Raw genomic sequence first — 19,003 nt, forward strand, 5'->3', positions numbered from 1 at the left:
AGGGAAATCAAGACGAACGAAGAACGTGACATGTTCTTAATTTTAGATGGATAGTTAGACAAAGCGCATAGAAATGAAAATCAAAGGATGGAGGAGGGAAATCCAAATTTACGTAATTTGGTTGGCTGGCGTCCTGCTAAACAATTAATAAGAATGAGAAGTCATTTCAAAGCCTCCAATTCGGACTGGACGAGATTTCAAGTCCGCGCGATTAGTTCCAGTTCGAGGCGCAGCCGAGGAACTAATCCAGTTCGAGGCGCAGCAGAGAACTGGGACTAATCGCGCGGACTTGAAATCCCGTCCAGTCCTCATTGTCGGCTTTGAAATATTACTTCAAGCATAATAAATTAACTGGAATTGGTAGATCTTTTTTCACATTTATTTTAACAAATAAAATAGGTCTGATTTCCACAGAGTAAGAAGCAAAATTTCAAGACAAATTAAAGACACAAGGGGTACAAACTCAGAGCTCTACCAAAACAATAGAGATAACTACAATGGTTTGATTGAAATTTGACATTTAATGGAACTATTAGTAAACCATGACAAGGGCCAGATCCATAAACTTTTTAGTATGCCAATTTCCTGCACATAATGCAATTTGTTTTTAATACCTCCATGTACAACTCTTGTTTGAAGAACCTTTTTCTATGATTTTAAGTAAACAAGGTCTAGGATTCAGTCTGCTCCTTCAAAGGCCACAGCGGCCTCTGCACGAGCAAAGAATGGTCCCTCTCTTTCATACTCCTGAAGGCGCAGGAAGTAGGGCCGATCAAAGATCTGCTTGGCTGGAGGAAAGTGCACAAGCTCCTTGATGAGGTCGTACTTGTGCTCTTTGCCGGATTTCTCAAATTCTGTCCGCCGATCTAATAGATACTCTAAGAATCCTGAAAACGGAAAAACGGACATAAAGTATCCAACTATTGTCATTTTTCACAACACCATCACCAATCTAGGATCCGAAAAGAATGACTAAAGCGATCCATGGATAAGATCAGGATTCAATGTACTGTACATAATATTGTGTGAGTGGATAGTAAACCATGAAAATGTTTATGAGAACTACATAGACTATACATTTTAAATACATTTGAAAATACCGTTATGTAGCAGTGTATATTAAGCTTAGTAAATAGATTAAAAGATTACCATTAAAAATATTAGCATTTAAGTATTTATCTTTTTTTCTCCTGTTTATTTTTTCCTTGCCAGACTTACAGACCACTTCTCAATACTTCTTAACAAGGCACTTCAAGCACTCACTGAAACTTCCTAGCAAACATTGATAAGAAGCCAAGGATCTTAGCTAACCAAACCACCCTTTATTTACCAGGGCAATTTATCATATCCTACAAATGATACCAAGCATGGCTTTTTAGCAATCACTTTGTGTATACTCACCTGGGCAGTTAATCATATCCTGCAGTGCCCATTGATACCGAGCCAGGCTTCTTAGCAAACAGAGTGCACTGCATCGCAGCTCCTCAAATGGTTGCTTAGCAACAGTGAATATAGCCTCGAGTGGTGCCGCTGCCATATTTTTATAAAGCACCTTGGCAAACTCGCATAATTCCTCAGATGGCGTCAACTGCTCAGAGTAAAATATTGATGCCAGTGCTTCTAAGGCCCTCTTCCTTAGGTCAACTTGTGACGAGGTTGCATGACCAAAGATGGTTTTCATAATGTGTTTGTTTCTTCCCTGGTTATTGAACACTGCTCGTAGACCATCCTCTGAGTGTGCAATGACGCCAATGGTTTCCATGGCAATAGGCATAAGGGTAGGGTCGCCGCAGCTTATCATGGAGTAGGTTTGCTCAAGGAATTGTGGGTATTGTTGGGTTGTCTCCAGGGGATGGGCAGTGGCAAGGGTTCCAAAGAATTTGATGATCCCTAGGAGAATTCAGATTCATTAGCTTTATGTATGTTAGGGTGATTGGTAATAGCATACACAATATTTAAAAAATACTGCTTTTGATTAGGGTTACTGGTATCTGTTTCTCAACTGGTTGATCACAAGACAAATGGAATGTTAAAAAAGTATGTACAAAGGTTGACCTTAAGGGTGTTGGGACATTTCTTGTTGCTTTTTCATATCTTCAAAAATCAAAAATCCTAAAATTCACAATTGTAAAATGTTCAAAAAATAATGTGAAAATTTTTTTATTTCAATCTCCTTAAAGAAAATAATAATACACAGGGGTTTTATTAGGCCCCGGCGGCCGGTGGAATCGCTGGCTATTTTCCACAGAGCGTCGGCTACTTTTTTTAAAAAGTCTTAAACTAAAAAGACAAAATAACTTCCAATCCCTATTTATCAATTTCCACCCCCTACTCTGAAAGTTAATAAAAGCCCTGATACAAAAAATAATTGAGTGGGTCACTGTATGTATGTATATACAGTAAATACTTGATGAATGATTTGGCATACCTTCAGAGTTCCATGCCAATCAAAACAATGACACTGGTTACTGATACTGTATATATCAATGAATGAGACTACCAAATGGCATGAATTAAAGTGGCATTGTCACCTGTTTACTTTCGGCCAATTGCGTAACAATCTCAAATGATAAAGAATGCGAAAAATATTTCAAAATATTGAAAGCAGTGTGTCTATTTGAAGTTTCTTTGAGGATGTGATTGATAATTTAGAGCGAATGGCCTGTTAAATACATATCTCGGGTTCTAATAGATTCTTTGTCTTTTAATGGTTGAGGTTTCTGTCAGACCTCCGGAAGTAAACTGGTGACAATGCTACGTTAAGTAGGATCACTAGAAAGACTATTGACAAGCTGTAGACTAACTAGGTGGTACAGTATGTGTAGGCATGCTGGGATCAGGGAAATAAATCAACACAAGGGTGAAAAAGTAAGTTCAACACCTCTGTAAAAACAGAGTAGTTTTGCTGATGCCACAGTCCCTTCTGTTCTGATAAAGGGTAATAATGTAAATGTTAGTGAAAAGAGTGTGTTTTCTCAGAGGCATAAAACAAACCATTTTAACCTTGTGTTACCATGTACAGTAATTAAATTTCCTGGTGAACATGCTTGGTTTTTTGACGTTATGCAGGAAGTTTGTCCTACCTGGAATGATCAGGGTTATCAAAGGGTCCGTCTCTACTTCTAACAGGAGATTGTTGAGTTTCGTAACCACACCCTTCTGGTCAAGGTATTCCAAGCCAGATGGACTAATGCTTGCCAGTTTAGTCAACAGTTCCAGGCAATTCATCTGGACAAGAACGTCTCTTCCATCCAGCTCTGATATCAGCTTCTCAAAAATACCAGACTCTTTGCAAACATCGAATGCCTTTGGCGAATGGGCCTGCACTGTGATGTACATATCGTAAACGCGCATGCGCACAGTGTCTTTGGTCTTTAATAACGCGTTAAACTCACTTTGTAAATGGCTATCGAATAACACTTTGAGACCAGCCTCATGCTTTGCAAGATTTGTAAACACGTTACTTGCAATTTGTGCATTTTTTAGGTGCTCATCCGCCATTCCCCTCGCGATATAAGATAACAAATCTTCTTTATCCATCAAAGCAAGAACTCCATTCACTGTCCCTGAACATCTCTCCAACTCGATTAAGCAAAGTTCCCGCACATCTTCAGTGGGATGATTAAGGCCTTCTATAACAGCATCGTGGTATTTTGTAGCGGGGGCATCTGGCTTTTCAAATTTGAGGATATTTTTCAAGATGTTCTTACAGTAGGTTATCTGGTCTGTGTTCGTTGTTCTAAGGCAGTTGAAAAGCCGTTCACTTGGTATAAGACTCGCTAGGTCTCGAATGTTTGGCGAAGAACTGATTAATACACTTAAATCTCGTAAAAACGCGACGATTTCATCTCCAGATGCGTTTGAAATGTTTTCCACGAGTTCTTTACACTTTTCTGCCGCCATCTTGGAAACTGGATGTGTGCCTGCGAGAATATATGTCAGCGTGAGTCAGCTTTTACCCAGCATCCTAAGCGGGCACGCAGGTTTGTGAAAAGATGATGATGATGGCAAAAGTGACGCTTAAAATCATAAAATACACGCATTAATTTTTTTATTGGCGCCTCAATGGAAAGATAATTTGTTTCCATAGTGATACAACTATGGACAAAACAATTATGACACAGCCAATATAAGTTACCATCAGATAATGCGAGAGCTGGAGAAGAAGACCCTTGTTCAAAACCTATAAAAAATATAACAAAGAATTGCATTACTTATATGCAACCCTAAATTTGGGGAAAAGGGCACTTCTATGACCGAAATGAATTTCCTTACACTTTTATATTGAGATTTTTAGCTCGAGAAAAACAAGGTTGCTTGTTTGTGGAGCCTGGTGCCGAGTCTGGTCACACGTCACCAAGATGGTGGCCTCTATGGCCTGTTGCAACGAAGCGACACAAATAGCCTACGATTTCTGCAAGAAACTTGCATCTTATAGAAAATTTACAAAAATGAAGAGATAGAGTGTTTGTCCCTCTCCAAGCATGGCAAGTTTTAATGGATTTGCGCTACTCTTTTGCATTTTTTTCGCCGTATTTAGGTTAGTGTTTTGAATGGCAGGACTGGTTGTTTATCTGGGGTCAAATGGATTCTTACTAAGTTATGATGAAACGGCTGAACGGTTATCGCCAGATGATATCCTTACAAGTCGACTTGTACAAATTATCTTATTTGTATCGAATTCCTGACGCTCGTTTCTTATGTGCTTTATTTTGTAGGACATGCTCTGTTGAAAAACCTGTTAGGATTGCGAAAGCTTCAACGATTGTTTCGTCTTACAAGAAAACTTCTCAAAATCAAGAAAGCGAGGTACAGAATTTTCCTTTGTTCAACTTGTACAGCACTGTCGCTAGGAGAGAGTATTTTATGATAAGTATTCGGGGAACCTTAATGGGTTATTAGAAAATCATAAGAAAAAAACAATACAATAACTTATTCAATGGTTCGCGAACGTTTATTTCCACTATGTGGTAGTACAAATCTAAAATTATTTTGCTTTACTGCAGTAAGGCTAGACCCTGATTTTGAAGAAATTAAGAATATTATCTATAAACAGTATGCTTTTTCAAATCTGCCCAATGCATATTAGTTAAATTTTATTGCGTGACTTCTCGCCTCATTCAAATAGACTCACGAAATAATAAAAAATGTCACGATTTGTAAACGTTTTTAGATTTTAGTAGTAGAGTATTAGTAGTCATACATTTCCATTACATTTTATATCCTTTTATTTCGTTTAAAAAAAAATCTATCTACATTTTTGGACACTAGCATTCTCTCAAAAACAACTTGAAAACACAAAGCCACATTATAAAAGTATTGTAAATTACTGCATTAATGACTTTCCTTGGTTGACTGATTATGCCTGGAGTTGAATGGAATCTTTCTTAAGCAGTGAGATCCAAAAAGTATAAAAAATATAGTCACAGAATTACCTTGTGACCCTGTTTCTGACTGTACACTGGCATGATTTCTGACTGATTTCTGACTGTACATTAAACCTTTTAACATTATTGAGGAACCTCTTGTATGTCACATGAATGTTACTGCAGATGGACCTTACTCCTTTTTATAACTCAAACCCTCAGAGGATGCCAAAATATGTTCTGAGTTAGCATGGATTTTGAGATTATGACTAAAAGTAATGAATTAAAATACTGGTAATGCTCTAGAGAATTCAAAGCACATTGGTCAGACAGGATAAAAAAATGTCACGCATGCGCAGTTGTCAAAGCGCGACTAGCGAAATCGAGCATGGCGGATTTCACGATAGTTGGCCAGAATTTGGCTAATTTTATGCCGATAAAAAGCAAATTAAAACAAAACGAACTAATATTTCCTATGTGTTTTAACTAAGAAACGGCTTGGAAGGATTCAAAAGGCAATCTGCTACCGATTCGCTGAACATTTTCCGGATTTTCTGCTATCAATGAGAAGAATGACAGCAACATGGCGCGAAAACAAGCATGAAGACATTGTTTTGTAAAGAAAATAATCAAGATCAGCTTAACTGTTCCTATGAGATCACTCTGAAAATAGTTTACCTTTATTATGAAAATAAAGACGAATATATAAATATTTAAATATGAAAATAGTTTACCTTTATTATCATTACTGACTAGCTACTACGGCTATGGACTTTTTTCCTCACCTGTTGGTATCAGATTTTAAAGTGAACAGCGGGTGAGATTTCCGGAACCAGCCGAGGTGCTGTTGTAGTCAGCAATGTCACAAATTTTCTGTATCGTTATTATTATTAAAATCTCTGACTTAATAAAACCTCTAAGGTCGCCAAAGATATTGACCAGCTTATCTTGTGAAACGAAGATTCGGAAATTTGGGCGAACGCAGCTTCTAACTGTTCTTTTCTGAACGGTTGTCTCCCTCCCTCTACTAAACTATTAGTACTTACTTATTGAATAGGAAAAAAAAAGATTACTGATATGTATATACAACTTCGGTTGAAGCTAGTTACTTATACAATAATTCATGTCATTTTTGTAATTAATGTTTAGATGTTAATTGTTGGGGTAATAAAACTCTTTTATTAACTTTTATTGTTGTTACTGTTAGCAATGTTTCTCTGACCCAGGTTTTTGGTGCTTGTTTATTGGTTGGTCAAGTTTAGCTATATAAAGGTTTACAGTTCAATTAAATGTTCAGTATCACATTTTATTCTAGGTATGAGTACTGTTTTGGCCTCTCTTCCCTAGGACCAATGCTTTTGTGGTTGAGATGGACATACTGGCTCCCAGGTGATACCCCAAGATTTTGGTTTCGGAGGGATCATTACAGAAATAACCCTAAATACCTAAATGGATGTGTCTCATACCCTTTAAAGATGTCAATAGAAAACAAAGCAAAACACTATTATATGAACTCTTTACAATTTACTCATTTTTTAAAAGCATCTATCAACAAACAGGCACACCCATATGATAATTAACCTGATAATTTGACCCAAAAGGCAAAACAACAACCCACAAATTAAAACACACATTCCCAGAGTTGTTAATTATATTTATAATAGTTAAATCTCAAAAGATTTGTGGATACCAAAATCCTAAATGGAATAGCTCTGCCCCTCCCCTCAAGTGAACTGGCAAATCCCCATGTCCAGAAGCTTGGTGGCCATATGAACTTTGGGGTCATTGAGTGTGTAAGTTGTATTGAAAACTGCCAAATCAAACTTCCCATTCAGTGGAAAAATGTAATAATGTTGCTTAAAATTCACTAAAAAAGCTGGAAAGTTCTTAGTCAAGCAAAGCTTATGACATACAACTTTTAACTGAGAATAAAGTACCATTGTGTAATGAATATACCAGATTGTTCTCCCCTACAACTTTTCGTAATGTTGAGAAACAATTTACAACCATACTGCTTTTTTATCTATCCCTGTTTTATGATGTTAAGCAAATAACAACACTATTCCTGCCATCAACCCCTGTGAAGATTCCATTGCCAGACAAGAGGCATTATCTGTAAGGAGAGCTTTCAATTGTTACTAGTCCCCCTGGCCCTCCTTATATGATCAGACTGCAGTAAACCAAGCACCCTGCTAGCAGAGGCCCTTTTCTCTGTATATCGCTGGGCTGGCGTTCACGGTGTATAAACCAACTAATACATTTATTATATGACATTTGCAGTTTAAATTTTCTACAAAAATCTGCTTATACCCCCAGTTACTTTCCTAAAAAAATGTTTTTATGAGTAAAGATAACCTTTTATTCATACCAGATTGCAAAATGTTCTACCACTGAGTAATTAAAAAAAAAAAATAGCTGTTGTGTAAACCTTTTCTCACAGAGGCATTATTTCAATGGCTGTTAAACTCTGTATTCATTTCATAGAACAATACTAGAATTATTTCTTGTATATATTTCTGTTTCTCTAGGTTGTTTTTCCAAACGAGTACAATATATAACAAATTTATTTAGTTATACTCCAGTTACCCTTGCAATTCAGGAATATGTTTCTTGCATTAGCTAGACATTGTAGACCATCATTATCATTTTAAAGTCACATTATCATTTTAAAGTATCTCTGTGAGCTGGAACAAGATGTAAGGGAGGTTTTACCTGCATGTTAGTCTTAATGGCTTCCCTGCTAACAGAGAAAAAGAGAAAGTCCTCTGTTAACAGGGAGGGTGGGGCAGATATCTGAGCAGGGAAGTTTGGACAGGTCTTGATGGATAGTTCGATCCAATAAAATGGGAGGATTGTGCTAAAAATAAGAGCTTTGACTTTAGGGGTGGTACACCAACACAGAAATTTAAATCAATGCTGTATGTTTAGATGTAGGCTTCCACTTCTTTATCCCAAATTACTACCACCCTCTATCCATTGGCTAAATACAGGTGGCTCCAGACCCCTGAATTTGTCCCCTTATATAGTTATATAGGGCTTACTGTAATTATCATACATTAGTTTGGTAAACTGATGTAAGTGATCACAGCAAAAAGTAGTTGAAACGCAAGTGGGTTGAAACACACATAATGGCCTCTTTGGATATTGGAATTTACCTAATGAAATGGTCAAAGCTGTACCTAAGTACCGAATCTAATTAATAATTTCTCTAACATAAAGCGATGGCCTGCAGAAATACAGATGATTCTTTGAAACTTCACTTCCCGCAATCTTGGACTCATACGCGCATACAAAGCACCAAAAGAACCTGTGTTTCCCTCTTCGTTCAGACCGGTATAACTTCTTCAGCTTTAAGAACGTCGTACAAATTTTCATATGAACCATAAAAAAATACTATGGCTTAATTTCTTTATTATTTATCTAAGAGTCTTCTGAAGAAGTGGTGAGCTTATCTATGCAGCCAAGACCTTATATTTCGCAATTTCGTGAAGATAACTCGACGATGGTTAACACGATGCGAACACGTGAAAAAGCAATAGATATAAGAGGATTTATTCACTTTTGAAGATAACACAGGTACAATCAAAGCCGACATTACTATTTTTTGTTATCTAAAGACTTGAGATTTCGAAGCTGTGGGAAAACACACAAAAAATATAAGTGTGAGAAGCCTTCAAAGATCCCCATGAGTTTATACGCTTTTGGCCGCCATTTTGTTTCTTTGCATTGAATTTCTCTCTAGTGCGCATGCGTGACATTTTTTTGATCCTGTCCATTGGGCATTGAAGTCACACTGAGCTAACTGTTGGGTTATTGGGGATCCACTGTACTTTATCTTTTATCTTTACTTGTCGCTTACATAGTGAGTAAAATTAAAGTTTGACTGTAATACGGTTTCTTAAACAATTTTCAACTCCTTAGATGTTTTGAAGTTTGTGTTTTTCTCAAGTGGAATCTACCATGTCAGCAAAGCGTTGTTACATAGCTTGTGCGGGCTGACTCCACTATTAATATCAAATAATCTTTTTTTTTCACACTTGACACATAACAGTGAAACCTGTGAAACTGATCGAATACCATGCCATGTGTACTTATTTATGATTTTAGACTCTTTTACTATTTCTTTTAGAATATCTTATTGAGATATGCGAAGTTCATACCTCAGCTGCTTGTGTCTTGCTGTTTTTGGAATTTGGCTATTTAAACTATACACTGTGAAAAAATAAACAAAACTTGTGCAAGACGATGCCAGAACATTCAACCTTTGTGGAACTATCGTTCGCCTCAAACAAATATGTGCACTTGTTTGTTATATCACTTGGAGATATGCAGTTTAATGAAGCTATGCATGGTTGTGATAAAAATAGTATATTGCTTTTCACTTGTGGCCTTTCTTCTGCCATTGCTGGTTTTGCTTTTTAAGGTAAAAATTTTCAACTCAGTAATTTCATAACTCCTTGTTTTTTAAGTTTTGTGGTTTCCATTTAAATAACAATGATATAAAAATATATTTTAACTTTTGAGATTTCTAGAAGTTTGCAAGTCATGCTCATTTTTCCTTTACAGTACATACTTCAATTGAAAGAAGCTAATGGGCTATACAGTAGCTGGCTTGCAATTTTGTTTACATAGTCTCTTTTTAAGAATAATTTAGTCCACTAAGGCACTTTTTTGCTACATCTTTTATATTTGATTAGTTAAAATTGCCAAATATATTAGATATGTATGTTACTTAAATTAGAAGCTTCAGACAAAAACTGAAGTGCCGTTAACTTGTCATTTAAAATGTGATCAGGGTTTATGTGGAAAACACAAATTTGAGTTTAAGTTTAATTAAAATATCATTTAAATTATTATAATAATAACAATCAATTATGTTTCCCTAACTAATGTTATTTTGTTTTATAATTCAAGAATGTATCTACCGATGAAACATCCCAGTTGCCATCAGGATCACCTGGGGAGTCAACATCATCAACTATTCCAGAAGGACCTGTCTTCCCATCCTCTTCCAAGTCAAGCCAAGCCGCTGACCTTACAATAATATCAACACCAGAACTAGAGCTCCTGGCATCTCCAACAGTTGCACCCGCCACACCCCATGAGGACCTGGGGACAATCTCGCCCTCTTTGGCTGTCATTGCAAGTAGTATAATTTCTGTGAAGCCCGAGGAAGAAGTTGTAGAGGAAATTGAGAATTACATAATTCAGGTTGGAAATGCAAGAAATCCTGGGGGTGATTCTAATCAGCCCAAAAGCAAGCTGGATGTTGTCCAAGGAGAAGCAAGTAAAATAGAAAATAGTGTAAAAGGCAGGAATGATAACAGAGCAACTGTTGATAAAAAGTCAGACATTAATGATTCCCAAACTGCAGACGATAAACAAAAGTCTGATACAAACAATGCGGGAAAAGCCCATGATGTTGAAAAGGGTAGTGGTGGACAGAAGGTTGTTATTTCCGTAGAGAGTAGTCCAAGTGTTAGTGATGACCAAACTGTTTCTGAGAAGGCTGGTATTGCTTTGGATTCAGAAGGGGGTGTTATTAATGGTGAAATTCTAGAAGGCAACAAATCACATACTGAAAAGCTAGAAGGCAAGAAAATAGAGGATCAGGAAGAGAAACATGAGATACATTACCACAAAAAAGATAAAGAAAGCATTTATCTGGAAAGCAATAAAGAACAAAGTAATACGGTAATAACAACCTTAAAAGAACATGGTAGTAGAATCGCAAATTCTCAGAAAACAGCTAATGACATCCAACTTCAGAATTCTGACCTCGGGGATAACGTTACTTTTAAGGAAAAAGAAATCAAAATATCAAGTGAACATGCTGTTGGGGAGACTTTGCAAGCTAATATTGTTAAAGTAGAAAATGGTCAAAGTACCCATGATAAAACAGCAGAGAGTGAAAGAACTGTTGATAAAGAGGGATCTAGTGCAATTCACAAGAACACAGAAGACGTTTTAAAGCTTAAGGATGATAATGGACCAAAAGAATTGCAAGCCAAACAGGAATCACCAAAACCTGATAAAACACAAGTTTCTCATCCTGACAAAGCGGCTGGTACAGCAGAAGAACCGAAGAGGTACAGCTTATATGCTTTATGCAATTAAAGTAGAACTCGCATGAACTGGACTTTAACGTATCCTTTCTATACATCCCTAATATGCGAAGTAATTTTATAGGAGATGAGAATAAGAGACTTGGTCCCCTATCTTCGAGTATTCCTTATACGCGAGTCCCATTTAGGCAGGTCTTAATGTAATGCTCATGTTAAACCTACGTATTTCAAGTGAGTAGGGGGTACCTACCCGGCTTCATGGATGCCTTTGTATAAACCCGGTTCTTTGAAAGCCATGTGAATATTTAGATGCACATAAATAAGAATGCTACAGTTTCGTAAACTTGAATTCCGTTTTAAATAAGTGCCTTCCTAACAGCATTAATATTTTGTTTTCTAGTTCAATGACGCCTGAAGGACGCACCCAATTAGAAGATAAGAATACGTCGGAAGACAAGGAACACATTTCCAAACCAGAAGAATCCATCGAGAGAAAGGAGCATCATGAAGAAGTTACACATCCTGCACACAAAGAAGGGGTCAAACTCGAGGTGGAAACAGCTCCAATGACAGACCATGAAAGTGTTGTAGGAGAACCGAAGGGGGAAATACAAGAAGAGAAAGAAAAGGAAGTCAAAGTAAGCACAACGGGTGATGTCAATGTCTCGGAAGAGTTTGTAGCTAAGAAAGTATCTGAACCACCTGGTAATACTGGTGAGGTAACAGGCGACTCAAAAGAAGACGACAGTCTGTCAACTGAGCTAAACCAGGCAGATGACGAGACGAAATCCTCCGAGGAAGACATGCCCTCATTCGATGAATTCAAGCGCCAATTGCTGAAGGAAGAGGAGCAGAAGACCAAGCAGAAGCAGCAGGACCAGTTAGAAAACACCGCGCCTGCCAAGCCCAGATCGCGCAAGGCCAAGCAGCGCAAACAGAATAATTACGCCTCTATAGACTGCGGTGCGAAAATCGTGCAAGTGAACCCAGAGGCGTCCAACCCTTTTACGATACTCCAGGAAAACCGGGACATCTACATGCTGAACCCCTGCAGCGCCAAGATCTGGTTTATCGTGGAGCTGTGCGACACTGTCCATGTGAAGAAGATCGAGATAGCTAACTTCGAGCTGTTTTCCTCTACACCGGAGAGTTTTAGAGTCTATGTAAGCGGGCGGTATCCGACGCGAGAATGGACAATGCTGGGCACGTTCCAGGCTAGAGATGAGAGGGATGTGCAGAGCTTTCCACTTGCGGAACCAATCTACGCCAAGTATCTGAAGGTGAGTGGGAAGAAGATGATTTGTGCTCAAGGCAAATGGTCAGAAGTAACACTTTTTTGTGAGAGCAAGTAAAGAAAAGTAACATGTTTGATATGTGCGCTTTACACGTGGACGCAGGTTGGACCTTCCATTGGCTTGCTCCAAACTTGTGTTTTGCGCATGGACTAAGATTGTACGTTGTCAAGCAGGCTGGGTGCTGTTACCCCATGCCCCCATTCAAACAACCAATGTCAACAGCTTTATTTTGCTCTTATTTTTTTCTGTTTGTGTGCTTGTATTTTCCCAAATGCACTTCATGCTATCATATATATGATTGAAAGGTAAATTGCTGCTCTGCCGGCAATATCAGCCATTACATATACTATCCTTTCTGTCCTTCAACAGTTCGAGATGTTGAGTCATTTCGGATCTGAGCACTACTGTCCGCTTAGCCTGTTGCGTGTGTTTGGTCTAAGCATGGTCGAAGAGTTGGAAGAGCACGAAGGGGATGGCCAGGATGACCAGGAATCAGTCGACCAGGATGACGAAACAGTGCAGATTCTCCCCTCAGACCCTGCCGCTAAAGTAGGCGATCAAACAGGCAAGCCCAACATCTTGGCCACCGTCAGTGACACCCTAATTAGTATGGTTAAGGAGGCGGCAAAAAAGCTGAAAGGGGTAATTAAGGATGGAGAAGGAAATGATACTAAGGATGATCCTGGCTCTGAAAGTGAGGCCAAGAATTCTGCATCATCTCCTCCATCGTCTTCAGAAGGAAGCAGGTCTGAAACAAAACCGAGTATTGTTACCCTGATACCAAGCGACGACGATGAAAAACTTACGGCTCCGTACGAGAATAAGACATTAAATGCCTCGGATGCTGTAGCAGGGGAGGGCAGCAATGCTGAAGCCAAAAGTGGATTTTGTAACCACGTCAATGATGAGCGAGTCAAGGAGCCAAAAGCAACTTCGACGTTCACTCGCTGTCAGCTTTTCGTCAAGATGTTAGGACATTCAAGTCTAGGGTGTTTTATGGGTAGAATACTCTACTCCAAGAATATGTATCAAAATTTCACGGCCTTAGAGGAAATGGCTCGGGCTCGAAACCGTGCTAAGGTCAAGGCAAAAACACATAGTGTACCAAAATTAAAAGATGAGAGTCAAAAAGACTCTGAGAAAAAAGAAGAATTTGAAGAAGAAAATCATGAAAGTCACAAAATGAAGCAAGGTGATAAAGACGTAAATAGGGATCAAGGCGACAAAAACAAGAATGTAATTGAAAGCAATAATACACAGACTAAAGGTATTGACCCCGCCTCGGTGATACAACCAAGCGAGGTAGAGCCAGTGTTGGCCGGAACAAAATCCCAAGACTCCAGCACACCATCCTTGCCATCCGTCTCTACTCTCATCACAAAGCCGACAGAAGCCACTGAGACTAGAACCTTATCTCCAAGCTCTGATACTGCTACTCAAACGGACGACGTAGCTGGAAAAGGCAAGACTGAGAGGTCGGAAGATAAGGTCGTAGAGGAAGAAAAGAAGGAATTGCCAGAAGAGAAGAAGAAGTCAACAAACAGTGAACTAAGCACTTCTGCACTCGCAGTGGATGGTGTATGCACTAAGTTCCTAGACGATGGCATTGCCCCTGTTATTCCAGTCCTAAGCACGACTTCTCAGTCCGAGTGCAAAGCGCCGACACCTGCCCCAGATGTCGATGTTCTTGAAATTAGGCTTCTGGATGGGTCAGGAAAGGAGGGTACAGCACATCCTGAGATAACCAAGATCGATACTGGGAAACCTGGAAAAGATGACGAGAAAAAGGCCGAAGATATCCCCGTCGACGAAGGGAATGGCAAATCTAATGAGACCAAAGAGGTCGATGAAAAAGTCACAAATGCTCAAGGCGAGCTATCTTTAAGCGAAAGTATTGTCACATCAAGCTCTACCGATATCGCGGAAAGCAGTGCAGAAATGTCCAGCTCAAAGGTAGAACCTGCCCATCAAGATGTGACCAGTCAGGTGGGCAACCCCCCAACGCCGCCTTCCCCACTCGAAGGACCCGCCCAGCCTGCATCTGTCCCACCCATCGCTGCTCCCCCACTTCATGAGGAATTATCCGTCAGTAAGATCAAAATGGAAGAGGAAAAGCCAAGTGAGAAGTCGCTTGAAGAATCTACAATTTCCATTAATGGTAATGGTATGTCTAAGGAAGGCAAAGACAACACTGCCTCAAAAGAGGAAAATGAACAAAGCCCAGAGAAGACCCCTGCTTTGGAGAAATCTGAAGAAAGCGCAGATGGCAAACAATCTCAAGAAGCCCCAGGACTGGACCCAGCTGGATCAAAGAAATCACAAGATTTCACCCAAAGTTCTATGAAACCTCAAGAGGAACTCGTATCCAAAGAAAACGAATCGCGCACCGTGGCGGAAGAAATACCTACGTCGCCGGGTCCAACTAAAACTGCACATAGTGTTCCCTCCGGGCAACCTTCCAGTGGGGCCCAAAAGGAGTCTGTGTTGATGCGCTTGACCAACAGGATTAAGGCCTTAGAGACGAATCTGACACTGAGTACGATGTATATGGAAAAGCTGAACCAGAAGTGAGTGATACCTTAGCCCTATACAGACTAGCGAGTGATAACCTAGCCTTATACTGACTAGTGAGTGATAACCTAGCCTTATACTGACTAGCGAGTGATAACCTAGCCTTATACTGACTAGCGAGTGATAACCTAGCCTTATACTGACTAGCGAGTGATAACCTAGCCTTATACTGACTAGCGAGTGATAACCTAGCCTTATACTGACTAGCGAGTGATAACCTAGCCTTATACTGACTAGTGAGTGATAACCTAGCCTTATACTGACTAGCGAGTGATAACCTAGCCTTATACTGACTAGCGAGTGATAACCTAGCCTTATACTGACTAGCAAGTGATAACCTAGCCTTATACTGACTAGCGAGTGATAACCTAGCCTTATACTGACTAGCGAGTGATAACCTAGCCTTATACTGACTAGCGAGTGATAACCTAGCCTTATACTGACTAGTGAGTGATAACCTAGCCTTATACTGACTAGCGAGTGATAACCTAGCCTTATACTGACTAGCGAGTGATAACCTAGCCTTATACTGACTAGCGAGTGATAACCTAGCCTTATACTGACTAGCGAGTGATAACCTAGCCTTATACTGACTAGCGAGTGATAACTTAGCCTTATACTGACTAGCGAGTGATAACCTAGCCTTATACTGACTAGCGAGTGATAACCTAGCCCTATACTGACTAGCGAGTGATAACCTAGCCCTATACAGACTAGCTTTTGTTATTGATGTGATCTTGCCCTTTGGTAGACTTTTTTTAGGTTTTCACACTTGAATATAAATAAGTGTGCGTGCTTATGTTCTTTCGTCGTTATGGCGCTAGTGTAAAGCAGGCATTATACCTTACTCTTTAACAAAAATAAATATGTAGGGTATAAACAATGCGGGGTAAATTACTGATTGCTGCACCCGGTTAACTGTGTTGTGATTTCTAGGTATCGCAAGAGCATGGAGGAGATGCAGAAGAGTTTTGACAAGAAAGTTTACTTGCTGAGGAATGCCACCACGAAAGCAGAAGCAGCGGTGAGTAGGACTCTAGACGTTCAACAAATGCGCTGTGCTGCATTTGACATGCGGTAAATAAACATCCCGAGACATGGTCAAAAGCTCTTCACATGTCATTAACAGTACTTGTCAGTACAGATACGGAATGCTCCCACACATTTAACTTTCATCATGGTGACTTAGTGTTTAATCAATGTAACTAATTATGGTACCTTAGTGGGCCCTTTTTACGCCAATACAGGCGACGAGGGACGGAAACTCCGGCTCAAGTCCTTATCCGATAAAAAGAGGGAATCAATCCCCACTGTAGAAAGAAAGCCACATTTTTACACAGTAGACCTGACCTTGGATTGAACCCAGGACCTCTTACCCTGGGTACCAGGGGCTCCGAGCTTTGCTCAAAACATTTTCGCCGAGAAGCTTGGAGCCTCTAGTACCCAGGGTATGTTCCACTAAGTTATCGCGCCACTCACTTATCGCTTCACTAATGCGATTTTTGTCTGTCTAGATCAAAAGTCAAAAGGAACAGATCTCAAGGCTGCAAGCGAGGCTTAGTGCCATGGAGGAGGCCAATGAGAATGTCAACCGCAAGCTGGACACCCTAAATAAGGAGGTCTGTAACCATATCTGCCATGCTATTTAAAAATAAGGTGATACAGTGGGACCCCGTTATTAGGGACACGGTTGGTACCTGGAAAACCATGTTGTTTCGAGGTTGCTACCTTTTTCTTCAGGGTATACTGTTAAGTGTTTAGTGGCCAATACAACTGGTGAAGAGTATGCAACCTCAAAACGTCCAATAACTCATTGCATATATATTTATAAATGTTTCCTTATTTTAAAAGTGGATAGAGATTGAAAGAAAATGCACGGAGCTATATTTCACTGGGAACATTTTCCTTAATATCGAGGGGTCATCAATCGACATTGGAAGACACATTGTTAAGTCGAAAATGAAAAGCGCCAAAAGCAGCATTCTCTGTGGAACCCCAAACATGCACAGCCTTTCGGTGAACAGACGCTCGCCCAATAAGGGTTTACAGTCATTATGGTCGTATTAACAAGTGTGATCTGTTTGGTTAACAGACGCTCGCCCAATAAGGGTTTACAGTCATTATGGTCGTATTAACAAGTGTGATCTGTTTGGTTAACAGACGCTCGCCCAATAAGGGTTTACAGTCATTATGGTCGTATTAACAAGTGTGATCTGTTTGGTTAACAGACGCTTGCCCAATAAGGGTTTACAGTCATTATGGTCGTATTAACAAGTGTGATCTGTTTGGTTAACAGACGCTCGCCCAATAAGGGTTTACAGTCATTATGGTCGTATTAACAAGTGTGATCTGTTTGTCCTAGGTTATGGAACGTCATATCATTGGTCTCTTTCTGGAGGTTATTCTCATCATATTTGTCTTCGCGCTGTTCAGACGCTGGGATCGTGCGCGTTACCAACAATACGCTGCTCGGGAATCCCGCGGGCTATCCCGCGACATTGCGGGACAACCTCGAGCCAGATCACTTCCTTCAGTTCCAAGAGACGTTACGGGTAGAATAGCAAATGGAAGTCTAGTACGATCATACAGTGTACCGGAAGTTGTAGGATCCATGACCGGAAGTATCGATGAACTAACGAAGAATGTAGGATTACCCGAATTGAAAAAGAAGAAACGCAAGCGAAAAGGTGCACCTACTCTGAACCACCTAACGGCTTCCACAACAAACACTAGCTCCTCAAACCACGTGAGCCTGGTAAATCGAACCGCTGGCTTGCTATTCAGCCCTGCTCGCGGGCTCATCAATGGTATCTCAGATAGATGGAAACCGCAGACGCGCGATGACAGCAGCCTCACGTCAGGTTCTCACCAGGTGGACGCTAGAATGCTCCACAAGTCCAAGAGCCTTGACACTGTACCAGAGGACGGAATGCTAAATTATACCTTTCTACCACCCTCTGCGCAAAAGAGGAATCCCATCCCCACCCCTCCCCCACCGCCGCCAACACCAAGCAACGCATGGAGAAAGGGAGACCCGTCACACGTCAGTCATAAGCGTTTACCATGGCAACTGTCGTCGGAATTTCAGCGCAAGGGGCGGGGCTATGGCGGACATAATGGATACCAGTTCGCCTGATACTCGCCGCTCGGGTTTGTAGCCAACATTTTGATCTCAAGGGATGCTACCAATTTTAACTTTTCTTAATTATTACCACAATTCCCGCATTGGAATGTACCTATTTCGTTGGTTTGGGGTGGATTTTTTCCGATCATCCCTGGCGACAGGCCTGCAGCTATTTGTACAATTTAAGTACAGTTTATTTCTTAGAAAATTGAAGGAAATAGTTAAAAAAAAGTACTACAGTACTAAGCAAAATGTGTAATAGAAGTAAATGCAATAGAGGTTAAAATAAATATATTCAAAGAAATGTTGTAAATTAATGCTTGATTTCGCAAGAATACTTTACCATGCCTAGAATAGAAACGGGTTATTATTTACTCTTGCTCCCAGTAGCAAGGCTGAGCTTGCATTTTTGTCTTTTTTGTGTGTACCCAGGTTGAAACGGTGAGCCTGTGTTTGGAACTTCACTTATTTCCTTTAGAATTCGTCATAGCTCTAGGGAGTTCCTTCATTACCAATCTTGAATGTCCTAGTAAACGTTCTATCTGTAATAAATACAAAGATATCCGATAAGGGTGGCGAGGG

At 39.9% G+C, this 19,003-nt stretch overlaps 2 protein-coding genes across 2 annotated transcripts; one reads left to right on the forward strand and one right to left on the reverse strand.

Moving 5' to 3' along the window:
* Positions 1 to 501: 501 nt before the first annotated feature.
* Positions 502 to 3,946, reverse strand: LOC5505902 (26S proteasome non-ATPase regulatory subunit 5). Its single transcript, XM_001626608.3, has 3 exons — positions 3,084 to 3,946; positions 1,402 to 1,890; positions 502 to 887 (listed from the first exon to the last, which is right to left on the reverse strand). Exons 1-3 carry the CDS (start codon positions 3,901 to 3,903, stop codon positions 679 to 681), a joined length of 1,518 nt encoding a protein of 505 aa, XP_001626658.1. The 5' UTR covers positions 3,904 to 3,946; the 3' UTR covers positions 502 to 678.
* A 367-nt stretch (positions 3,947 to 4,313) lies between these two features.
* Positions 4,314 to 18,725, forward strand: LOC116613809 (SUN domain-containing ossification factor). The gene is made up of 8 exons (XM_032374260.2): positions 4,314 to 4,540; positions 4,719 to 4,809; positions 10,281 to 11,455; positions 11,832 to 12,711; positions 13,096 to 15,293; positions 16,234 to 16,321; positions 16,812 to 16,916; positions 17,660 to 18,725. Exons 1-8 carry the CDS (start codon positions 4,485 to 4,487, stop codon positions 18,431 to 18,433), a joined length of 5,367 nt encoding a protein of 1,788 aa, XP_032230151.2. The 5' UTR covers positions 4,314 to 4,484; the 3' UTR covers positions 18,434 to 18,725.
* Positions 18,726 to 19,003: the final 278 nt, after the last annotated feature.

Source organism: Nematostella vectensis, chromosome 8, assembly GCF_932526225.1.
Source record: "Nematostella vectensis chromosome 8, jaNemVect1.1, whole genome shotgun sequence".
Lineage (NCBI taxonomy): Eukaryota > Metazoa > Cnidaria > Anthozoa > Actiniaria > Edwardsiidae > Nematostella > Nematostella vectensis.